Below are 25,848 nucleotides of genomic sequence, written 5' to 3' on the forward strand. Positions count from 1 at the left end.
CGCCTGCACTTCATACATATATGGGGAGCCGAGAGCCCCCTGCTTAAGCCTAGGGCAGCCGTACACACTGGCTTGCTATCCTGCATTTATCTACGGAGCTTACGTCTCCCTGAAGCATGGCATAGACCCTGCTTATCAGCTATCCTGTAACTCTGGAAAGGTCCAGAGACAGCGGACCCTCAGACAGTCTGCTAACCTGCAAACACAGCCTGCTAGCTGTGAGACCGTGTCAGAAGCTGCACGGACAAATCCTTCTTCTGCACCTGGGAATCCTGCCAGCTGATCATCCCTGGACACAGCATCCAGAAGAAGCAACAGTGCCAAGGCAGAGACTACTTCACCCCAGGAGAGAAGGTTAGAGAAAACTCTATTTAACCCAGAGACTGGGATCCCTTATCATTCCCTGCAAGCCGGGACAGATCTTCAGCTCCACCAAGACCCAAATATTGGGCACATGCTGAGACAGAATCCCGAGAGGGTGATTAATGACTAATACCTGAGAACAACACACCTAAGTAAGCTTTGATTCCTTTGTAATATAAGTTATCTCTATCTGAAGAGCACACACAGTTTCAGCCCCTACTGGGCAAACACTAGAGTTGTTAAGAGGCATTAAGCCTAAGGGTATTTCTCTCTGTCTATAGTTGTTCATAATTTGATATTTCCATTTAATAATCAATCCCTGTAAATATATCCCAAGCTATTTTCATAAACTTGCAATACAAACCTGGATTTCATAGTGGTTGGGGGTGGTACAAATTTGTAAATATTAAATTTAATAAATAATTTTATAAAAAATCAAAACCACCTCAAATTAATTTCTCACTTCCCCCTAACAGAGGAGGAATAGAGAAATCCCCTCCACGACACCCTCTCTCCTACCCCAGAATCTCCCTTATGTGCAAGTTGATTTGGAAGGTTTGGCAAGGGGGGGTAGAAGGAAATTATTTGTTGGGTTACTGTGGCCTTTTGAGCAGACATTAAAAAAAATTTGGAACAGAAAAACTTAGAAGTGGAAGCTCTGAGTGGAGAGGTGAAGATTCTAGGGATAGACCATACAATGGCAACAATAGATAAGTTAATATAATTAATTTAATATAATTTATTTAGTTAATATAATTTCATTGGCGCATCGAGAGCTTTATGTCTGGAAACACAACTTGCACCTTCCCTTTGCTGCTTCTGCTGCACCCATGCTATCTTTCCCTCCTCCCTCCCCGCCCCAGCCAGCTTTGTCTGCTGCTGCTTTTGCTGCTTTGCCCAACGCTTGACTCTTTCCTCATCATCCTTAAGGTTATTATATTTCTGTAGTAGTTTATTCTCCTTATAGTGTTATATTTAGTTTAAACTATAAGAGCTAGAATTTCATTTTCCCTGACTTTTTTCCAAAAATCCATGTTGCAATGAGTTTACTCTACTGGAGGAGGGATCTACCCTAACCCGGGACAGTTACACAGATCCAAACAGAACGTCAGAAGCCCAGGGAGAAAACACAGACACCAACAGACTCTGACAGACTGTCTTATCTATGTTTGTGACCTTGTTTTTATACATCTCAGCAAACTTATGAATGAAGTAGACATCACCATTGTTTTCTTTTCACAGCCTATAATCTAGTTTTTCTCATTAAGATATTCCAGTTAGCCTCAAACCAGCACATACAGGAATAGTGTAATAAGCAGGACCAGGGAAGTGATTGTCCCTGTGTATTGGTGAGGCCACATCTTGAGTACTCTGTTCAGTGTTGGGGCCCTCTCTACGAGAAAGACATTGAAGAGATGGAGCAGGTCCAGAGAAGGGCAATTAAACTGTTGAAGATTCTGGAGAACAGGCGAAGGAACTGGGGTTGTTTAGTCTTCAGAAGAGGAGGCTGAAGGGAAACATTGTCACTCTCTACAGCTAACTGAAAGGAGCTTGTAGTAAGGTGGGTGTCAGTCTCTTCTCCCCAGTGTAACAAGTGATAGGACAAGAGAAAAAGGCCTCAAGCTGCACTAGGGGAGGTTTAGGTTGGATATCAGAAGAAAATTCTTCACTGAAAGGCTTAATCAAACACTGGAATAGGCTCCTCAAGGAGGTGGGTGAATCACCATCTATGGAGGCGTTTAAAAGACACAGAGATGTGGTGCTAAGTGACATGGTTTAGCACCACACTTGGAGGAGTTTGATAATGGCTGCACTCACCTTATTTTCCAACCAAAATGACTCTATGGTTCTGTCTGGGATCTGTGCAGTGTGCCGTGGAAAAAAACATCTTGGGTCCACCCAATGCTGCATGAAGGCAGGATTCCCACTGTGTGAGGTGATACAAGATTTTTCTGCTGTTTCATATTTCCCTTTCTCTTCTATCAGCTATTCCATAAAGCCATTTGCTGTCAGGCATTTCTTACTGAGACCTAGGAAGAACCTCACACAACATTTCTCAGCAACTTCACCTTGGTACAGAAGGTAAGTGCCTCACTCACACTCTCCCTTACCACAAAATATGTTTGGCTGTGTAATTCTTCCACCAAATCAAAATTACTGTTGGCAGGGAAACTTATTCTCAAAACAAATGTGATGGCTTCCTTTGGTCAGCATGTGAAGACCTCAAAACCCTCAAGACAGTAAAATCCACAAGAAGTATTTTAGTGTCTGTTTCCAAGTAAAGTCAGCAATGGTCAAAATTATTACCTGGTTTACAGCACAGACTCTCTTAATCTTATATTTTTCTAGCCTGATTAAATAACAAATTAGAAATGCTTCCTAATATAGCCATCTATATTTATTTATGAAACATCATCAAAGATTTAAAAATGTGCTTAAGGTTTAGTGATTTTATAGACTGATTGTAGTGGTTTAAGTCTTATTTGAATCATAGAATCAGTCAGGGTTGGAAGGGACCACAAGGATCATCCAGTTCCAAACCCCCTGCCATGGCAGGACCCTACCCTAAATCAGGCTGGCCAGAGCCTCAACCAGCCTGGCCTTAAACACCTCCAGGGATGGGGCCTCAACCTCCTCCCTGGACAACCCTTTCCAGGCTCTCACCACTCTCATGCTGAAGAACTTTCTCCTCATGTCCAGTCTGAATCTTCCCACCTCCAGCTTTGCTCCATTCCTCCATGTCCTTTCCCTACCTGATAGCCTAGAAAGTGCCTCCCCAGCTTTTTTGTAGGCCTCCTTCAGATACTGGAAGGCCACAATAAGGTCATCTCAGAGCCTCCTCTTCTCCAAACTGAACAGCCCCAACTCTTCCAGTCTGTCCTCATAGGAGAGGTGCTCCAGCCCTCTGATCATCCCAGTGGCCCTTCTCTGGACATGCTCCAGCATCTCCACATCCCTCTTATAATAGGGGCTCCAGAACTGGACGCAGTACTCCAGGTGGGGTCTCACTACAGCAGAGTAGAGGGGGAGAATCACCTCCCTTGACCTGATGGCCACACTTCTCCTGATGCAGCCCAGGATCTGGTCGGCCCTGCAGGCTGCAAATGCACACTGCTGGCTCATGCTGAGCTTTTTGTCCACCAGCACCCCTAAGTCCCTCTCCTCAGGGCTGCTCTCCAGCCAGTCACTGCCCAGCCTGTAATTGTGCTTGGGATTGCCTCGACCCAAATGCAGGACCTTGCAGTTTGTCCTGTTGAACCTCCTGAAGTTGGCTTGTGCCCACCTCTCCAGTCTGTCCAGGTCCCTCTGGATGGCATCCCTGCCCTCCAGTGTGTCTGCTGCACCACACAGCTTGGTGTCATCAGCAAACTTGCTGAGGGTGCACTCAATGCCTCTGTCCACGGCACCGACAAAGCTGTTGAACAAGACTGGTCCCAGGACTGATCTCTGAGGGACTCCACTTGTCACTGGCCTCCACTTGGACATGGACCCATTGACAGCCTCTCTTGGGTGTGGCCATCAAGCCAGTTCTTTATCCATCTAGTGGTCCACCCATCAAACCCATGTTTCACCAGCTTTGAGACCAGGATGTGGTGCAGGACAGTGTCAAAGGCTTTGCTCAGGTCCAGGTAAATGAAATCCATTGCTTGCCCCTCATCTATTAATGTTGTGACCTGTTCATAGAAGGCCACCAGGTTTGTCAGGCAGGATTTGCCCTTGGTGAAGCCATGCTGATTGTACCAAATCACCTCTTCACTATTCTCAGTAGTGCCTCCAGGAGGATCTGTTCCACGATCTTACCGGGCTGATTCCAATCTGTCTGAGCTGGCCTAGTAAATTCCAGTTAGAGTGGGGGCGAAAGTTCTTAACCCACCACACTGATGAACCCGGTTTTGGTCTAGCTGTCATTTAGGTTACTGGCAGAACAAGATACCAAGCAGCAGAAATCAGGCCCAAGCCACTTCAGACAGAAGCATATGTTCCACCATGTTTCAAGAATGAGAGAACACAAGTCCCAAAATATTGCACTGCCTGTCAGTTACTAATGAAGCTGTCAATAATGAGCTCTTCAACAAAGCAGAGAGTGTGGAATGGGAAGAAGAGACTGACGGCTGCATTTTGATTTATGCCATTACCTACGGTCACCTAGAGACACACTGAAATACATTACATGAAAGTTCTTCCAGGTCCTTTTAGCTGATCTTCAGATATTTCAGCTCCAGAAGCAAGTGGAGTTGTAAGCCTGTCTTAGGCTTAGTATATTGAGCTGAAAACAATACCACAAATACTTGTATATGCCATTTGCAAGTTACTCTGGAGAAGTCATGTAGAAAAATCAAGCTGCCTACTTGATTTATGGGATCTGATTGATCTTCTACTTTGCATGTACACATGTAGGCAGCTCAGGTAAGTGTTACTTCTGGGCTGTTAAAGGTTCTTCAAATGTCAGTGTGTGCTTTACAATCACTTCAAGAGGTAGGACATTTTGGGTGCAATAAACTGGGTTTAGTTAGTGAATCTGGAACCAATACATCAAGATATTAAGCAATTTACTAATATTTTAAAATTATTAAACATAAAAACACATTAGGCTGATTCGGCCACATTTGTTTCACATTTGCCAGCATTTCACTACCTTCAGCTCAAACCAACTCACATCCTTGAGTTACATTACACAACAATCTGGTGTGTTTCAAAGACTTTTCAAAATATTTGAGACTTTGCTTACTGAAGGTACTTTTTGTGAGAGCCAACGTTGTATGTATCTTGTAGAAATTGCCTGTTGCTCCACAGTTCAGAAATGGAAGTGATTCGTGTTAAAATATAGCCATCTTGATTGTATCACCAACTCTGTAGTCCCTGCTGTGTGGAGCCTTCAACCTGTCCGTAGCACAGCATCATCAAAGTACACCACATTTGAACTTCAACTGTTCTCCTGCTTTTGAGAAAGCTGTGTAACGTGTATCAATGCCAGCATCACTTATTATTTATGTCCAGTATCTTCTTGATACGCCTGCCGCTTGCTGGTAACTATGTTAAACTGTTTTAAGACTGAGGAGACTCACTCTGCAGTAACATTGAAGCTGACAAAGATTTGGTCTTTTTCGTATTTATGGAATGTATAATACGTTACATTTTCACCAAAAGTTATGTTGTTTCTGTTTAAGTGCTTTATGTCTTTATTTCCGTTGGATGAAAGAATGAGTGCGGGTCTGGCCCAGCACTACCAGGTCAGCCATGCCCGGCACCCCGCACCAAAGCCTGAGACACCTCACCCGGGCGCGCAAGCGTATGAGACCCGGCCGATCCCCGAGCCCACTCAGCCACATCGCGGGGTGCCACCCTGCTGACCTGACTTGCTATGACAGCACATCTGGGGAAAAAAACAATCCCTGTTTTCCCGCGGTCGTGGAAGGGACCGGGCCGCCGGACCGAGCTGCCACCTCCGGCGCCGCAGCGCGCAGGCACCAGCCGCCGCGCAGCCGCCGCGCAGGCGCTTCCGCCGCTGTGGGTGGAGAAGATCAGGCCGGCAGTTGCGTTCGTGTCACTCCGGAGAAAGGGTAGGGAGTTGGCGGGGAAGTTGGAAGGCTCGGCTTGCGAACAGCAGGAGAGCGCTGTGCTAGCCGTCCGGGCGGGTCTGTCGCTGGGGTCGCCGGTGGCGCTGAGGCGGAGGACGAAGGGCACGGGGCCCAGCCGGGACAGGCGCGGGAACTGAGCCGCGGCTGGGGCGCTGCGGAGCCTCCTCGTCCCGGGGCCCGCTCTTGGAGAGCTGCTGGGATCGGTCTCTGCTGGGCCGTGCCGCGCCGTGCGGAGCACGACACCGCTGCGGGCGCACTGGCAGGGTGTCAGGCCGGCAGGGTATGACGGCTGCTGCCGTTACTCAGTTGCGGCTGCTGTGCTTCGCTCTTGCTGAGAGCTGAAGTGCTGCACGCGTGACAGGCAAGCGAGATGCTCGTGGGTGTTCTCAAGCCGCTGGTTTCTTTGAAGCACCGGTTTGAAGTTGCAGTCCTTAGCGAACAAAAGGCATTAGATAGAGGAAAAGCGCCAGATAGTTGCATTCGGTGGATTCCTGCATGTTCCACAATGCTTTGGTATATAGTTGCCGTCTAAGCTTTGCAGCACTGTACAAGGTGGCAGCTTTATCTTTTAGTAATTCTCAAGTTCAGATCAGAAACTATGCAAGTGTCTGCTTCAGTAAGGATGAGGGTTTTTTTCCCTTTCTATGGTGACATTTTATTTCGTTCTGTTGCCTCTGGTCGTAAATGAAAAGAGTGGTAGAGGAAGGCCAGTAGCGGAGTACAGGCCCTGAACCGTAGGAGAGCACTCTGTGCCTTACTCGTAGGATGCTTTGGTAGGGTGCTGTGAGATGTAGCTTTGAAGAGTGAGCTCAGGAAAGCTGAGTAGTCAGAAATGGATTCACCAAGGGCGAACCATGTCTACCTGACCAACCTCGTTGCTTTCTACGAGGTTACTTGTACTGTGCACAGGAGGAGGGTGGTGGGTGTTACATACTGTATCAAGACCTCTGATACAGTGTCTCGTTATCCCGTCATCACCAAACTAGTAAAACGTGCCTTGGGTAAGTGAAAAACGAGAAGGCTGATTGAGCTCAAAGGATGGTGATCAGTGACGCAAAGTCTGTGAGACTGGCGGTGTGTTCAGTTATATGGACACCTATTGCCTCAAAATGCAGTTAAATCTATTGTAACACAATACAAACACGTACTGGCCTTACTCTGAGTGTGGTTAACAGGGTGGATTTTTTTGCTGAACTATCAGAAATGTAATTTGCTAGTATATGGGAATATTTTGCTACTTGTCAGGAATTTATTGAAGTGGGAACTAGAGAGTTTTTCTTCTGTGAGCAGTGTTTGTTGTGGTGCATATGTTTTGTGTGTTTCTAGGGTTTAAATTTAATTTATTTGAAAATAGATTGCAAGATCTGAATGACTATCTTTCCTAGTTCTGTGTATGTATATTTGTGCGTGTGTGTATATATAAAAATCTTTATATGTGTATATATATAAAAGTAAATCTCCATTGCAGAATAAGCATCATATGACAGACCCAGGATGTTGGATGACATCAAGAAGCGTCTTGAATTTCCTAATCCAGTTATTCAGTCACAGGTAATTTTTTTTAGAAGTGTTAAATTTAATTGTCTGTGGAAGCCTTTGTTCCAAGGCCTGCTGCCTGAAGACTGTTTTTGTAATGCTCCAAAAGCAGAAAACCATGGCATTAGAGAATTTAGAAAGAAATGCTAATTGCCTTCTCTTTATAGGACTAGAAGATAAAAGGCCAAATGGTTTTTAGTGACCCTGAGTTTTCAAGAGAAGCCAGAAGTTACCGGATGTAATGTGTGAGGTTGAAATACTTGATAGTACTTAATAGAACTGTCTTCAGGGCTGATCTGTGGTCAGTCCCCTGATCTCTTCAGTCTTCATGCGTGATAAGAACTCATGAACAGATGCAGTCTTGTGTGCCTGCGAAGAATAACTGTGTACAGCTTCACTGTGATTAGGAGGCTAACCCCCTTTTTTTCACACTGATGCATTGGACTCTGCTCATGTTCTCCTGAAACATTTTCATGTGCATGAAATGTTTATCATAGTTTTTAAATAGGTAGTAGTAGGCTCCATTTAAAAAATACATTTTCCTTGCTTGGGCCATCTCTCATTTTAGTATTAAATAGTTGTCTATTCAATATCTAGTCTGCTCTAAGATTGTTGCTGGCTTCCTTGTTTTCTCCTCTTCTGTTTTAAATTTAAGATTAAGTTTATCCATTTGTTTGAGGAAATAAGTTCGTCAGCTTAAACCATCATTGCAACCTGATGTCTCTGTTGCCTTTTCAGTTCAGCTCAGTCTACATTGGTTTACAATAATTAAGTTTGAAAGAGTGACACAGAAGTCCCCTTGTGAACAGATTGGCATTTCAGAGAGGAAGGCATATCCCTGAAAATTGCACTTCATCTAAGGTCCAGCCAGGTGTTTTGTCCTGTAGATGAGTTCACATCATTACTAGATTTGATGAGTAGGACTTGGCATCTTTGAACCAGTTGCTGCTTCTTCTCTGCAGAAAAATGTCCCTGTGGTATATTTTGCTGGAATCATAGAATCACCTGGGTTAGAAGAGATCTCTAAAGATCATCTAGTCCAACCCCCCTTCAGTGAGCAGGGAACATCTTCAATTAAAGAAGGTTGCCCAGAGTCCTGTCAAACCTCGCCTTTAAATATCTTCAGAGATGGAGGCTCAGATACCTCCTTGGGCAAAACTGGGTTCCACCACCCTCATAGTAAAGAACTTTTTCCTAATATCCAGTCTAAATCTGCTCTTTTCTTGTTCGAAACCATTGTCCCTCACCCTATCACTACAGGCATTTGTAAACAATGCCTTTCCATCCTTCTCATAAGCCTCCTTCAGGTACTGGTAGGTCATTATTAGGTCTACCTGGAGCCTTTTCTTCAAACAACTCCAGCTCTCTCAGCCTGTGCTTGTAACAGAGGTGTTCCAACCCCCTGGCCATTTTTGTGGGGCCTCTGGACTCTCTCACATAAGGTCCGTGTCCTTCCTGTATTGATGGTTCCATAGTGGGATATAGTACTCCAGATGAGGTCTCACCAGAGCAGAGTTAAGTAGTGGAATCACCTCTCAATCTGCTGGCCACACATGTTTTGATGTAGCCCAGGATGTGATTTGCCTTCTGGTTTGCAAGCAGATGCTGTCTGCTCACATCCAGCTTCTTGTCCATCAGCATGCCCAAGCCCTTTTCCACAGGGTCGCTTTCTATCACCTCACTGCCCAGCCTGTATTGCTAATGAGGATTGTTCTGGCTCAGGTGCAGAACTCTGCACTTGCTCTTGTTGAACATCCATGAGGTTCACCTGGGCCCACCTCTCCAGCTTGTCCAGATCCTTCTGGATGCCTTCTCATCCATCTAGCTTATCAACAGCACCACTCAACTTGGTGTCATCTGCAAACTTGCTGATATTGCATTCAATCTCACCGTCTATACCTTTGATAAAAGTATTAAAAGATATTAAACAGTACAGGTTCCAGTATGGACCCGTGAGGGACACCACTTGTCATTCCTCTCCATCTGGACTTCGAGCCATTGAGTGCTACCCTCTGGATGCAGCCATCGAGCCAATCCCTTATGCATTGAGCAGTCCACCCATCAAATTCGTATCTCTTCACCTTGACAAGTAGGGTGTTGTGTGAGACCATGTCAGAGGTCTTGCAGAAGTCCGATTAGATCACATCCATAGATTGACCCTTGTCCGCTGATGCTGTCACTTTGTCATAGAAAGCCATATCTTGATTCATCACTACAGATGCACATCATTAAGGGCTGCTGCTACGCTTTGGATGATTTTGTGTAGTGCTTTGGTTGGTTTGCGAATTCCCACTTGCATTCTGTGACTCCTGAGAAGTGTGTTGTAATATTCAGACTATCTTCGATCCAGGATTCAACTTTTTGAAAGATGTCTTCTTTTTCTGGAACCAACCAAGACATTGGCTCTGCAGAGTATATAATAGACACAGACAAGGATTGGCAAAGTGAGGAACTTAAGCACAATTTTATATGTCAAAGTTTTACTGGTGAATCTAGTTCTCAGTGCTGTGATCTAAGCTGCATTTCATCTTTTCTGGATAGCTATCTGCAGAAGCTATTCATAAGCCTCTTTCCATTGTAGTGGAAGTGTTTTAAGAATGTGGGTGTGAATTAATTTCTGGAGTTCCTTATAAGCAGGTTAAAGGGAAAAAAAAATAAACCCACTTGGTAACTGCACTAAAAAAGATCTGTCCGGGAAGTGTGTTACAGCTCTTACAGTGGAATAGCTGCAGAGAAAGAGAGTCAAGTGTCTGCCTTTGTCCCATTTTTTTTCTACCTGTTTTCACAAAAGTGAGATTCCCAAATGATAAACTGGTGGGGTTTTTTTTTCATCAAATATTTTAGAGTACATACCCAAAGCTCTGAAAGGCATAATCCCTGTAGTCTAGGAAGGTTTAAAGTGTCATCTGTCTTGGAAATGTAATCTGTTACCTCAGAGCGCTAATCTTTGTCATGTCACACTAGTATCTAAACAAAATGATGTTTCAGATCATGATAAAGTGGCTGTATGCAGCAGCAGGGTAAATTCTTTCTGATGGAAAACTGAAAAATAACATCTGATGTAGTTTATTGTGTTTTTGTTTGATTTTTTTCCCCTTACTCTTTTTTTAGGCAGTGAGTCATCTGATTGCTGCAGTACTGAAAGAAAGTGTTTCTTCAGGGAAGATCAGACACGCATCTGACGAGGTCTGTGGCAGTCTTTCATTTCTGTCTCCCATCCACAGGTGCTTATGTTTTTCTGTGGCTTCCCATTCTCCATTTTAATAAATCCTGGAAATAAGTAACGTAGTTAGTATAGCTAGAAATGGTAAATTTGTGAGGTCAGAAGAGCACTTTACTTCCAACAGAAGTCTTGATTCTTCAGAGTACTAACATCTAGCTATGATCAGAGTAAGAGAGTTTTATTTGAATTTATTTACTCTACTGCAAGTGAAGTTCCATGTGGTGAGACACTGTCACTTGATAAAGAAGGTCTTTTATATCACTGAAGTGCCATACTTTATGTTGGTGATATATTTCACATTACCTAAGCTGCCCTTTAATTTCTTCAAGCATGAAAACAAGCAATAGTTTTGATGAATATTGCCAGATATTTGCGCTTAATAGCAAATGGACTGAATGAAATACTTGATATGAGTACAGATGACTTACCTCTGGATAGGTCTTTGTATGCCTGCTTCTAGCTGTATAAACTGCCTCTGTGTAGCTTGACATAGCAGCTCCCGAGTTGCCTCCAATTAGACTGTGGTCTTTTTAAGCAAGGTGGCAATGATGTTAGCCTACCTGCATAGATACAGTTTAAAAATGTATCGGCTTTACCCTTTTCTCAGAGACTTCTATACATACTGACGGTATAGGTAGTAGTGCTCAGGAAAGAGGTAGCTATCCTCTGAAAGACATTTTTTAGGTGTAGTATCTGTGCTCCAGCTTTCTCTCTTGTGCTCTCTAAGACTTCAGGAAAGGCCAGGTTTGCATTTAAAGGTGTGTTTGAGATGAATGAGGAGAAATCAGCGTCAGCCTTCTCATTGCCTGTTTCTCATGCTTTTGCCTGCAGACTCCTGCTTTGGGCTTGCTCTGGGAGAACTGCTGCAGTGAGAATGTTGCCTTGCGAACAGCCTGCTCTGAGGGACTGGTGGCACTTGTTGCAGAGAAACATGCTAAGCTCGACTATGTTCTTAATGGGGCTCTCAACCGAATTCCCTCAGCAAGGTAGTGGTTCTTGTTGGCTGATTTTTGTGGTTATTGTCAGATGGTTACCAGACCTCCCTTTTTCTTTGGAAACACGGGAAGAGGTGAGATGCCGTGATTCACAGAGACATTCAGGTTGGAAAAGACCCTCAGGATCACCCAGTCCAGATGATATCCCTACCCTAAAATGTTAAACCTAAATCATATCCCCAAGCACCACATGCAAATGACCTTTAAACGCATCTAGGGTAGGTGGCTCAACCACCACCCTGGGCAGCCTAGTCCTGTGCCTGACTACACTTGCTGGGAAACAATGTTACTAATCTCCAGTCTAAACCTACCCAGTCACAGCTTGAGGCCATTCCCTCTTGTTCTGTCACTAATTACCTGTGAGAAGAGACCAGCACCAACCTGCCCGCAGCATCCTTTCAGGTAGATGTAGGTAGTGATGAGGTCTCCCCTCAGCCTCCTCATTTTCAAACTTAACAGCCCCAGCTCCTTCAGTTGCTCCTTATGAGATGTATTCTCCAGCCCCTTTGCCAGCTTCCTCCAGATTCCTCTTGAAATGAGATGCCTAAAACTGAAGACAGTACTCAAGGTGAATGACACAGCTTAGAGCCCCATTGAGCTTGATCTTGAATGTCTCCAGAAATAGGGCCTCCACCTTTGGGCAACCTGTACCAGTACTTCATTACCATCACTGTAAAGAACTTTCTCTTTATGTCCAACCTAAATGTATCCTGCTCTATTTTAAAGCCATTACCTCTCACAGTATCACAGTATCATCAGGGTTGGAAGAGACCTCACAGAGCTCAAGCCTAGACCATGGCACCAAGTGCCACGTCCAACCTTGCCTTGAACAGCCCCAGGGACGGCGACTCCACCACCTCCCCGGGCAGCCCATTCCAGTGCCCAATGACTCTCTCAGTGAAGAACTTTCTCCTCACCTCAAGCCTAAATATCCCCTGGCGCAGCCTGAGGCTGTGTCCTCTCGTTCTGGTGCTGGCTACCTGAGAGAAGAGAGCAACCTCCTCCTGGCCACAACCACCCCTCAGGCAGTTGTAGACAGCAATAAGGTCACCCCTGAGCCTCCTCTTCTCCAGGCTAAACAATCCCAGCTCCCTCAGCCTCTCCTCGTAGGGCTTGTGCTCGAGGTCTCTCACCAGCCTCGTCGCCCTTCTCTGGACACGCTCAAGCATCTCAATGTCCCTCCTAAACTGGGGGGCCCTTCTAAACACCCCCTTCCCAGCTGTCTAGTAGGTCTTCAAGTATTGAAATGCTGCTGTAAGGTTTCTCTTACAGACTTCTCTTGTTTGAACAAAACAACCCAAACTCTTTTAGCCCATCTTTGTAGGAGAGGTGCTACAGTCTTCTGATCATGTTTGTGATGCTCTCCTAGATTTGCTTCGTTGAGTATTCCAGAGCTGGACACAGTACTCCAGACGAGGTCTCATCAGAGCAGAGTGGCAGAATTGCCTCTCTTTATCTGCTGTCTGTGCTTCTTTTCATGCAGTTCAGGATACAGTTTTCCCTCTGGGCTAGAGGTGCACACTGCTGGCTCATGTCCAGCTTCTCATCCACCAACATCCAGAGTTCTTTACTGTAGGGCTAATCTTGATCCATACCAGATATTTACCTATATCCTTACCTTCTGATAGAGAATTGCTAATTTTCCAGTTTTGACATGTTAAAATCACCAGTTTCAGTTAATCAAATTTAAGATGTGGTAGAAGCAAACCATCAAAGGTTATAACTGATGCATTAATTATAGTCTCATCTGTTTTGCTCATTATGAAAACAATGATTTGTAGATGCATAACTTGCCCAAAGTTGTGTCAGCAAATAAGAGGGTGTCCTCGAGCAGGACCCAAGGCTTCTTGAGGGTCGTTTTTTCCCTTTGGGTTCCTCTTCTTATGAAAGAATCAGCTAGTGCAGCTGTGTACCTGACAATAATATATTTCTTTTTGTCAACAGGAATGTGCATGGTTTAATTAAAATTATATGGAAATTACTAGAAATTCAAGCTGTTCAACCAGGAAACGGTGAAGATGAGGCTGTGTGGAAGCTGTATGGAATCAGGTTGGCTTCACATTGGTTTTGTTTAGATAATATCACAACTGTTTTTTTTATTTCCAGAAAAAGACATAGACTAAGTGTTGATGTGAGCTTTCTGTCTGTCTTTTTTGTTGTTTTACCATGCAGGTAATTGAGCACTGATATATCTACATAGGTTGTGGGCAAAACCTGGCTGCATGAGATCCTGGACAGCCTTCACTGGCTTAATTTGCTTGAGTGCATAGGTTTGAGTAGATGACGTGAGAAGGTGCCTTGCAACCTAAGTGATTCTCTGGTTTTGGTTTTGTTGGTTGTTTTTTTTTAGTTGAAAATCAAATGTTTTATAGCATAAGATTTCTGCTATAAGCTCAAAAGAGTCACTGGCTACATGAGGGATGTATGTAAGAAAAAGCAAGTAGGTACTGGGTCTTGTTCAAATGCAATAGCTAGATGCTCACTAATAGTACTTTTGATAAGTATTAAGTTTTAAGACTGTGGACTCTTCCCTCTCATTTTTTTTTCTTGCTTTGTTCGTATTGTCAAAGTAAGGTTCCTGAATGCTTTTAGTGTTGAAGTAATTGCCAGCGGTGACATAGCCACTATTGTGTCTTGCCCTTAGAAGGTCCCAGCTTGGTAGATGTCATGAACATTTTTAAGCTGCTTTTTATGCAGTCTAGAGGCATTATTATAGCAAGTTGTAGCTATAGTTTTTTAAGGATATAAAAAGCACTATTTGGAAGACAGGAACTATGTCATCACTTAAATTGAAATAGTGAAGCAAAACAAAACAGACTTTGGCATGTTAGATGGGCTTGCATTACTGAAATCTTGTGTGCCTTTTTCTGGCAATGGCAGTTCTTTCTGCAGAGTCTGCATTCTCATAGAGATTTTAATTGAAAAGACATGTAATGGAACGTAGTAAGATGGAATTCTCTTGGAAACTTTAATAGCAAATAAACTTATTTGAAGTTGTCTAATTGAAGAGGTTAAATTAAAGCAACTTAGTCCAGGCTCCATGTGAAAAAGAGCATAGTAGGATGTGGCTGGAACAAAGAAATACCTCTGTCTCCACAGTAGAGTGAGGAAAAATCGTGCTTCCAGACCCCAATGAAGAAAAATTGCTGGTAACATTGGTAGCGTACAAGAAAAGTGAAATGATTTAAAGTAAGGTCATAGAGAACTGAAAATAAGCAGCAAATTTACACTTAGAAATAGATGTTTTAAATATATATATATTTCTTTTTACTTCTAGTTAAATTTAATTAAGGGACATGTCAGATTGTTTTACTTAGTTTTGAGTAGTAGGTAAAAGCCCTGTGATTTTTGAGATCCAACTTTTGGTATCTGGTGTACAGAAAGGCTTGCCTTTATTCAGTGACTTGTTAAGTAACAACTTTCATAGTTGCTTTTTATGAATTACCATTAAAACTTGATTTCTGAAAGGAAAAAAACAACAATACATTCAATAAATCACCAAAGGTAACCTCCTATTACAGTGTTCATATAGTATTCCATGTGGAAATAATCAGTGAAGAATATAAAAGCACCACTGTTTCTCAAGTAGTTTGCTATTGTCATCTCTCTTGGGACATTTTAAAATCAGTATTACAGGGTAATAAATAAATCTGCTTTATAGTGATGTTAATTCTGAACAATAGAATTAGTTTTATAGTGCATCTTCTTGTGATGGTGGATGTAATACCATAAACAGTTCCTGAAATGAAATGGGAAAAAATAATGTCCTGCAATTCTGGGGCTTCTGTCTGGGTATATATTGTATTGGGTTGTCTGCGATGGAGTTAGCTTTCCCTGTAGCAACCTTCATAGTGCAGTGGTTTGTATTTGCAGCTAGCAGAATATTGATAACACATCAGCATTTTAGCTGCCGAAGAGTTGTGCTGTCTCTTCAGCTCGCTCCAACCCACTCAAAGGCTGGTAAGGTGGGAGTGAACAAGACTTAGGGAGAGGACGTAGCCAAGACACAAAGGGATGTTTTATACCATGTGATGTTATGCTCAGCAATAAAAACTAAGAGAAGGAAACCCAAAGGGGACATTCATTATTGGGCATTTGTCTTCTGAAGCAGCTTCCCAGGAAGTGGCAGGACATCACCTCCTGGTGGGAAATTACAAATCTTTTTGTTTTCCTTTGGTTTCACATTTGGCCTTATATTTGCTTTATTAAACTGCCTGTATCTTGACCTGCGAAATTTTAATTTTTCTCCTTATCTTGCTGAGGAGGGGAAGTGGGAGAGCAGCTTGGTGGGCACCTGATGGCCAGCCAAGGTCAACCCACCACATAGGTTTTCTCATTTAATCTGGGGAAGCCTCTGTAGTTTTGATGCAGGGATTCTTTATATAAACAAACTGACCTTGGCAAATAGAGAAGAAAACTGGAAATATCATACAAGAAATTACCTCTGTTCCTGCAGAAGATGGGAAATACTCATTCTACCTTACAAAGTTGGTAGAAAACTGCATTATGTATCACTGAATTTTGGCATTCTGAATTTTTTCTCTAAGCTGTGTAAGTATCTTTTGTTTTCTGCTTGCTATTAAGATAACTAGTATACCAGTTGTGGATAAATACACAAGCAAACCTGCTCTGGTTTTGTTTTTTAAAGGATGTGTGAAAAAAGTGATGGGATACTCAAATTCACATGTAGAATGATCTGTACTTTTTATTATGAAGTTAGGACCGGTTAAATTCTGTCTCTGTAGCAGAGACATAAATACTCTGCAAGCTTGTCTCGCTGTGGACTAGAACTGAGCATTCCCAGTGGATTTATTATTTTTTGTCTGGCATAAAGTTAATTGTTTCCTATGCATGTTAATAAAGCTGTCCAGTAACCTAGGTGAACTGAGTAGAGGGGCAGGAAAGAAGAATTTTTGAGGGTCACGTCGGCATTGTCAGTGTAGGTGGGCCATGACATGCATGTACAGAACTTTGGCTGTACATTTTTGCTGACAGCTACTAACTTAAAAATGATGTGGTCTTTTATGTTATTCTTAGGGTGGGTAGAGAAATGCTTTTAAAATGTATATGTGGTAAAGTGCTATTCTACCTTTCTGAAAGGACGAGGGTTGCAGAAAACTCTTACGACTACAGATGAGATTTTTTTTGCTCACAGAGAAAAAGCAATCTGCCACCAAAGTTGTGCTCTAAATCAGATTGGAGCTCTCCTGTGTTGTTCAGAGATGTAACAAAAAGGTTAAGGTGACCTAAAAGTAAAAACTAATTTTTGTTCTATTGTTACTCCTCAGTTAAATATTTATTTACGTACTTGCAGGTGGATAGCTGCTGTGTCTGGCCATGCATTTTGCTTTATCTTGAACAGCTGTAATACAGGGTAGTAGCACTGTGATGTCATGTAAAGACATGGAGTTTGCAGTGCTATGCTAGCAATTGTTAGGTTAGTGTTGACAGCAAGTTACATCCACACACCTTCTTTTTCGTACTTCTAATATCACTAGCAAATGGAATTTTTTCAGATTATGCATTTTGGCCTTTCATTATTAGTCACTGTCCACTGTGGAGCTTAGCTGATTTCTTTTGTCATCCAACTCAGTGCAGTTACATTAGTTCGAGAGCACAAAATCTGACCTTGTTTCCTGATGATCCTGTAATGTGTGTATTCTTTTTATAGTCTGGTAATCTTGGAAAAGTTGCTATTGTTTTCATGGTAGATGTTTTGCACATTTGGTTTCTGCATTGTAGATCCAAATGTGATATCTTTGTGTTTCAGGATCACTCCTCATCCATTAATCAATGTCCTTGAAAACAGACCTGAATCCTGGCCAGTTATACTGCAGCAGATAACAAGATTTTTCCATCAGTGTCCAGAGAGGTAAATGAATGATTAATTAAACCCCCAAAAATGCAGCTAACTTAGTCATATCCATGTAACTTATTTTCCTGAAGGCAACTGCAATGAGCAATCTAAATTCTGTCATTTGAAAGATGTGATTGTAAAATTTAATGACACTGTTTAAAGGTTAAAATTAGAATATACCTAAAGTACTAGAAGAATGCACTAACATAAAATAGTTTTTTCTTAACTCTTTTATGTTGATTATAGTTTTTATGGATATGTAAAAATTTGTAGTGCCTTTGATTTTTCTTTTTTTTTTAAACAAAGTCTTTTGATTACTCAGTTTGTCAAGATCTTCAGAAAATGTGACAAATGTACAGATAGAACTCATCTGTACAAAATGATAAAAATCCAAAGGGAAAGCACAGATCATTGTATCTCATAGTAAAAGATGAGATTTTTAAAAAAAATATTGCATGATTCTTGATTTAAGAGGAAAAAAATGGAAAAAAATCAGTTTCACAGCCTTATAATAAAATCTCTTGAATGATGAAGAAATATCCAAACTAACAACTGTTTAAAATTTCTTCATCTGTACCTCCAAGGAACTTTCCCAATAAAGCTTTGGAGTGAAATGCCAAATTCTGTGGCAGCCTTAAAGCCAAATGTTTTCAGTCATTGTATACCTCTATGTATGCTTTTCAGTCAGCAGAATTTTTCTTTTCTCTTGCTTCCTGGAATACTTATACAAACCCAACAGAGTAATAACAGTACAGTGAAATTGGCTTGTGTACTCTTATACTCTGAGTAAGCAAATAGATTTATTAATTTGAAAAATCTGTAGTGGCTCTAGATGATATGACCAACTGTAAGACTTTAAAGCAAGAATGTGTCCAACTTAACTGGTCAGAGTATTTTCAAAATACTGTTTGCAGGCTTGTTCTTCAATCTGGGACTTATGAAGAGTCCTGTCAGGTGTCCAAATGGTGGAATGAACTGTGAATTTCTTGCTGGTGGCTTGTTTTTAATTAAAAAAATTACTTAAGAAAAATATCTTAATCTTGGATGAGGTCTTGAGTGACCTGTTCTAATGGGAGGTGTCCCTGCCTGTGGTGGGAGGTTGGAGCTAAATGATATTTGAGGTCCCTTCCAACCTAAACCATTTTATGAGTCTTACAATTGTAGTGCTGCTTTTCATGCATAGCTTTCTGTAGAATAAAGTTCTAGACTGAAAAAATTATAGAAGGATTTGGGTTGGAAAAGACCCTTAAGAGCACTGAGTCAAGCCATTAGCCTAGCACTACAAGTGCGCTGCTAGACCATGTCCACATATGTTGATGTAAATCTGTCACTGTGTTCTTTGTAATACTCTGTGCCAGGGATTAATTTTGTTGAAAACCTACTTTTAATTTTGATTCTCTGTATATTTTGCTTTATTTCATTGTTTTAGTAATGTCAGAAACAGCTGCTGTTTCCAACATGGCAAGCAAAAACAATTGTTCTGCAATAGATTTTTGAGTGGGAAGCCATCCCAGTTAAAGCAGTTCCTGTTTCATGTAGTTGTTTAAGGCCATTAGGAAAAAAATGGCAAGGAATGGATGGCTCTTTCTAAATCGAAATTAAGTTTTGTCTCTTAAAAAGACAGTTCTGAATAAATATGTTTAAATACCACTTGAGAAAGATACACTAGTCTCTCACAACATTAAAGAAGGAAAGTCATTTTCTTGAACAGATGAGAAAAAAAGAACTGTCATAATCTGCAAGTACCTAGTGGGTGTTATTCAGTGCTTAAATAGTGAGTCTTTTTGCTACTGCACTTCTTTATACAGCAACTATACACAGTGTCTTCTGACAGAACCTTGTGCTAATCAAAGGTTTTTTGGGGGGATTTAGTAGTGACTTTCATGACGCCTTTCTGTCAATTACATACTGTAAATTGCTGTGGGGAATGTCAAGCTGCTTGGGTTTTTCTTGTCATTGTTCAGTTTTCAATAGAAAGCAGTATTAGCAAGCCTATTTCTTGAACTGCAGGACACAGAGCTCATGTCTTGGCATAATGACTCCATTCCTAAGATACCTGTATTGTGAACCATCTCAGTTACGGGAGTATGCTGAACTCCGAATGGGTTTACTTAAGATCTTACTTCAGCCTCGTGGTCCAGAGCACAAAGAAGCACCCTCTGTGGTGGAACGTCAGATTCTTCAACTTCTGTGTGACTTTATTCCACACCTTCAGGTACATTTGACTGACTGGGCCTTTTAGAAATAAATGCTATTAAAGCACTGTATTATTATTCTTTATCACAGAGACATTCAGGTTGGAAAAGACCCTCAGAATCACCCAATCCAGATAATATCCCTACCCTAAAAGGTCAACTCTAAATCATATCCCCAAGCACCACATCCGAATGACCTTCAAACACATCTAGGGTTTGTTGCTCGACCACCTCCCTGGGCAGCCCATTCCAGTGCCTCACCACTCTTGCTGGGAAACAGTGTTTCTAAATGTCCAGTCTAAACTTACCCAATCACAGCCTCTTGTTCTATCACTATTTTCCTGTGAGAAGAGACCAGCAGCAACCTCTCCACAATGTCCTTTCAGTAAGCCGTAGATAGCAATGAGGTCTCCCCTAAGCCTTTTCTTTTTCAAAGCAAACAGCCTCAGCTCCTTCAGTCACTCTTCGTAAGATTTATTCTTCAGCCCCTTCACCAGCTTTGTTGCCCTCCTCTGCACTCGCTCTGGCACCTCCACATCTCTCTTGTATTGAAGTGCGCAAAACTGAACACATTACTTGAGGCATGGCCTCACCAGAGCTGAGTACAAGGGGTGAATCACCTCCCTACTCCTGCTGGACACAGCATTTCTAATCCAAGCCAGGATGCCATTTGCTTTCTTTGCCACCTGGGCACACTGCTTGCTCATACTGTTACTTGTCATTTAGACCTTCCAGATACCTTTCCTCAGTAAACTTGGAGAGATACCTATGAGAGAGAAAAAGCAAGGTATTTGTAAAAGACATGTACATTTTTACTTAAAATAGACAACAGTAAACTAAAACAAGCTGTAATTGATGGTCACATCCAGAGGGTAGTGTTCAATGGCTTGGAGTCCAGATGGAGAGCTGTGATAAGTGGTGTCCCTTGGGTCCACACTAATACTGGATAATATTTTTATCAATGATAGTGCACTTGATCTTACTGTCTATATCAGCAAGTTTGCGGGTGGTACCAAGCTGAGTGGTGCTATTGACATGCTGGAGGGACCTGGACATGCTGGAGGGACCTGGACAAGCTGGAGAGGTGGGCCCAGATGAGCCTTACGAGCTTCAATAGGAGCAAGTGCAGGGTTCTGCACCTGGGCTAGAACAACCTGCACTGTTAATACAGGCTGGGGGATGAGGTGATAGAAAGCTGTCCTGTGGAGAAGGACTTGGAGGTGCTGATATACAAGAAGCTGGACATGAGCAGAACCTGTTATATTTTTTCTATCTGATTAATACTTTATATTTGTTTGTTTGTTTTGCCTGCGATAGAACTTTAAATATGGGAAGGGAAATTCTTCCTTCAATAAGACTGGTTTGATGGACTGTTACAGAACCTGTCCTCCTTTCTTTCTTTGAACCTCAAGTGGTTCTTATCCTTCCTTTAAGCCTTACTTAATCTTCTGTATTGTATAAATGCTGAAATACTTCCTCCTTGTTTTATCTGACAGTGTCAGCCAAGGTGTTGAAAATACAGCTCATTACATGCAGATATTTATGGTGAAAAACTCAGTGGATTTGAGCAGATAATTCAGAATTTACTCCACAGAACTGAAAATCAGGATGTTATCCTTAATGCTGGCTTGTTTCAGAGTTTGGATCAGAACAACTGGGTGTAGAACTAGAATTTTCTAGAGCAGAAGTGATCTTCCTTAACATGTTAGGATTTTGAGACATACTGCTTCTTGAAAACACATTCCCTGGCTTCCAAGTGTGGAAATACTGCTTTAGGGTATTGCGCTTCAGCTTTTCACTTCGTGTCAGTAGACTACATGGTTTTCTAGAAGCAGGTTATACCACTGCTTTTCTCTTTTGAGGCATATGTTAAAATCTCACTTATATTACAGGGGAAAAACCCTAGAGCAGGATGTTTCTATTATTGCTATGTGACAGCCCTTCATAATTGTTCCATCTTGCCGAGAGAACTCAGGTGAATTAATTTGCTGTTGCATTTGAGGAAAAAGATAGGATTTTTTTTCTCATTAACTACAGAAGAATCTTTTATTCTTTCACATTTCTAATCTTCAAAAAATTAAATAGCAAATAATCTAAGTTGTGCCAGGGGAGGTATAGACTGGATGTTAGGAGAAAGTTCTTCCTGGAGAGAGTGATTTGCCACTGGAATGGGCTGCCCAGGGACGTGGTGGAGTCGCTGTCCATGGAGGTGTTCATGAAAAGGCTGGCTGAGGCACTTAGTGCCATGGTCTAGTTGATTGGACAGGGCTGGGGGATAGGTTGGACTGGATGATCTTGGAGGTCTCTTTCAGCCTGGTTGATTCTGTGATTCTATTGTTTTTTCAGGGTGGCTGGATCAGATATTCTTGGGTTTAGTTTATAAACATTTCTTTGAAGTCTCAGTAATATTTGCAATTGAAACATTACAGAACCTATACAGCTAGTTCTAAACTTGGAGAATTGTGCATTGATAGATAAGGGGAACTAAATATGATCTTGTTTTTGTTTTAACTATCTTTTTACAGGTTAAAGATTTACCGCAAGTTACAGAAGCCTTGTTTTTTCTGCAAGAGTTATTCCTTAGCCTTCTGCGCTATCCTGAGTTTTGGAAAGTTCAGTTATCCCAGTTTTGTCTGCAGCTGTTATGCTTCTGTGAACTATGTTTAAATGTAATGGGAGAATGCTCATCTTTGATATCCTTAGTAGAGGAGAACTTTGAGCTCCTAAAAGAGGTAGGTGTTCATAGGGGAAAAAACCCCAGTTGTAGTAAATAGAAAGTATGTCATATGTGTTCAGTTCTGGGCCCCCCAGTTTAGGAGGGACATCAAAATGCTTGAGCATGTCCAGAGAAGGGCGCCGAGGCTGGTGAGAGGCCTTGAGCACAAGCCCTACGAGGAGAGGCTGAGGGAGCTGGGATTGTTTAGCCTGGAGAAGAGGAGGCTCAGGGGTGACCTTACTGCTGTCTACAACTACCTGAGGGGTGGTTGTGGCCAGGGGGAGGTTGCTCTCTTCTCTCAGGTGGCCAGCACCAGAACGAGAGGACACAGCCTCAGGCTGCGCCAGGGGATATTTAGGCTCGAGGTGAGGAGAAAGTTCTTCACTGAGAGAGTCATTGGACACTGGAATGGGCTGCCCGGGGAGGTGGTGGAGTCACCGTCCCTGGGGCTGTTCAAGGCAGGATTGGATGTGGCACTTGGTGCCATGGTGTAGCCTTGAGCTCTGTGGTAAAGGGTTGGACTTGATGATCTGTGAGGTCTCTTCCAACCCTGATAATACTGTGATACTGTGATTCAGGACAGTATTTAGAGACACAGATGTGTGGAGATGCATAGAGACTTCAGATGGCATTAATCTGGAAGTGATCAGTGTTGTTTTTCTTGTGGGCTCTCAGAAGGTGAAAACTTAACCGCTTCTGTTTCTATTAGTTAACCTACTGGAATGGAAGTTACTTTAAAATGTGCTTAGAAAGGTTTGAACAAAATAACGAATTAAAGTGTTGTATCCATTCATTTAGAATAATTTTTTACACCATTCATGTTCTTCATTGTGTTTGCAGTGTCACTGTGTGCACTCAAAGAAACTACTAAGAGTTTGTCCTTGCCTTTTTGTACTGTTTAATGCCACTGAAGAACAGAAGACTCAAATCACTTTCTTTCTCCTTGTAGGTATTTCCTGTGGAGCAATACATAATTGGGCTAGCACTTCTACTGCTGCAAACACCAGAAAGTCAGCAAAAGTCTATCTTAAGTCTAGGTAAAGATCTTGTGAAAGAGGATTCTACACTCTTAAGACTGTGTTTCTGTTTCTTCATGTTTATGAAGCTGGATTGGGTGGTGAAATTTACTGTTTTGTAAGCAGATTTTTTTTCTGAATTTAAAACGTAGCATTGTGTCTAATAGTAATTAAGATAATTTTTCGTGTTACCCTGACTTTTTCCATGGATCTGAGTGTATTCTAAGTTCCCTGCTATCTTGGAGCTTTTCAGTTTCATTTTTGAGTCATCAGCAGGATATTCTCAGCAGAGATTCATGCATCTCGGGGAGTTTCTTTTGACAAGTCTTGATGGAACAAGTCTGACAGTTGTCACAATGTTTCCCTGAGCCTTCAGCAGTTTTGATTGGTGATGTTAATTCTAGTAAAAGGATAGGATTGTGTTGCATTCCATTATCTGTTTGTTTGTTTCTGCCATCAGGTTGGCTACAAACAACAGGAATGTGTGGGTCTCTAAACAGAATTGAAGCTTTACCAGAAAGTCTTTTGCACTTCACTTTGCGCATACTGTAACTCTGGGGATTGTCACCTCACCTGAGTGTGTCCTAGTAATGTTTGCACTGTGATTGTTTTTTTCACCCTGTGTGATCTTTGATTTTCTTTACCCTGTCTTGAATAGCCTACAAGATCCTTTCCTGTTCAGAAACCCAGAATGTCTCAACCACAGCCCTTATTTTGGTGATGCCAGTGCTACAGATCTTATCTTCTACAGCAGTGGGGGACTGCCTGGCAGAGGATGATTCTGGAACCACCAGACACCAGCTGGCTGTAAATCTTTTGGGAGTATTGCAGGAGGAAGCCATGAAGGATAAAAAGGAGCTGGTAAATTTACAAGGGTTTTCCTTCTTTTGAGGCAGGTGGAATCATAGGCTCAAACAGGTTGGAAGAGACCTCCGAGATCATCCTGTCCAACCCATCACCCATCCCTGTCCAATCAACTAGACCAGGAGTCCTCAAACTATGGCCCCCCTGGGTCCTCAGTGCGGCCCACCGGTATTTACAGAACCCCCCCCCCCCCCCCCCCCCCCCCGCCAGGGGTTGGGAGGGAAACCAAACAGCCACTTCCTGCCACTTAATCTGCTCGCTGGCCTCTGCAGCCCCCAAGCACCCACTGGGACTGGGCTGGAACCAAACTATAGTCTGGTCCCCAGCAGTGTCTGAGGGACAGTGAACTGGCCCCCTGTTAAAAAAGTTTGAGGACCCCTGAAATAGACCATGGCACTAAGTGCCTCATCCAGTCTTTCCTTGAACACCTCCAGGGACAGTGACTCCACCACCTCCCTGGGCAGCCCATTCCAGTGGCAAATCACTCTCTGGGAAGAACTTCCTCCTAACATCCAACCTATACCTCCCCTGGCACAACTTGAGACTCTGTCCTCTTGTTCTGTTGCTGGTTGACTGGGACAAGAGACCAACCACCACCTGGCTACAGTCTTCTTTCAGGTAGTTGTAGACAGCAATGAGGTCACCCCTGAGCCTCCTCTTCTCCAGGCTAAACAACCCCAGCTCCCTCAGCCTCTCCTCATAGGGTTTGTGTTCCAGGCCCTTCACCCACTTCATCACCCTTCTCTGGACATGCTCCAGCACCTCAACATCTCTCTTGAATTGAGGAGCCCAGAACTGGACACAGGACTCAAGGTGTGGCCTGACCAGTGTTGAGTACAGGGGAAGAATAACCTCCCTCATCCTACTGGCCACACTGTTCCTGATACAGGCCAGGATGCCATTGGCTCTCTTGGCCACCTGGGCACACTGCTGGCTCATCTTCAGCCTACTATCTACTAGCATACACAGGTCCCTTTCTACCTGGTAGCTTTCCAGACACTCTGTTCCCAGCCTGTAGTGCTGCTTGGGGTTGTTGTGGCCAATGTGCAGAACCCTGCACTTGGCCTTGTTAAATCTCATCCCATTGGCCTCTGCCCACTCATCCAGCCTGTCTGGGTTCCTCTGCAGGGCTCTCCTACCCGCCAACAGTTGGACACCTGCTCCTAGCTTGGTGTCATCTGCAAACTTACTGATGGTGGACTCAGTCCCCTGGTCCAGATCATCAGTAAAGATACTGAACCAGACTGGGCCCAGCACTGATCCCTGGGGAACACCACTAGTGACTGGCTGCCAACTGGATGTGGCACCATTCACCACCACTCTCTGGGCCCAGCCCTCCTGCCAGTTCTTGACCCGTATCAGAGTGACTTTGTCTAAGCCATGGGCTGCCAGCTTTGCCTGGAGCTCGTTGTGGCAGACAGTGTCAAAGGCTTTGCTGAAGTCCAGGTAGACTACATCCACAGCCTTCCCCACATTCACCAGGCAAGTAACCTGATCATAAAAG

At 42.9% G+C, this 25,848-nt stretch overlaps 1 protein-coding gene across 1 annotated transcript in view; it reads left to right on the forward strand.

Annotated features, from left to right (window-relative positions):
* Positions 1-5,876: 5,876 nt before the first annotated feature.
* Positions 5,877-25,848, forward strand: part of FOCAD (focadhesin) — a 105,135-nt gene continuing 85,163 nt past the window's right edge. Inside the window, exons 1-10 of the mRNA XM_064176839.1 lie at positions 5,877-5,924; positions 7,411-7,493; positions 10,590-10,664; positions 11,533-11,687; positions 13,641-13,745; positions 17,467-17,568; positions 19,564-19,768; positions 22,274-22,480; positions 23,414-23,501; positions 24,139-24,341. Coding sequence (XP_064032909.1) covers positions 7,437-7,493; positions 10,590-10,664; positions 11,533-11,687; positions 13,641-13,745; positions 17,467-17,568; positions 19,564-19,768; positions 22,274-22,480; positions 23,414-23,501; positions 24,139-24,341 — 1,197 coding nt within the window. The 5' untranslated portion in view covers positions 5,877-5,924; positions 7,411-7,436. The remainder of the gene's footprint in view (positions 5,925-7,410; positions 7,494-10,589; positions 10,665-11,532; positions 11,688-13,640; positions 13,746-17,466; positions 17,569-19,563; positions 19,769-22,273; positions 22,481-23,413; positions 23,502-24,138; positions 24,342-25,848) is intronic.

This window comes from Pogoniulus pusillus, chromosome Z, assembly GCF_015220805.1.
Source record: "Pogoniulus pusillus isolate bPogPus1 chromosome Z, bPogPus1.pri, whole genome shotgun sequence".
In the NCBI taxonomy this organism is placed as follows: domain Eukaryota; kingdom Metazoa; phylum Chordata; class Aves; order Piciformes; family Lybiidae; genus Pogoniulus; species Pogoniulus pusillus.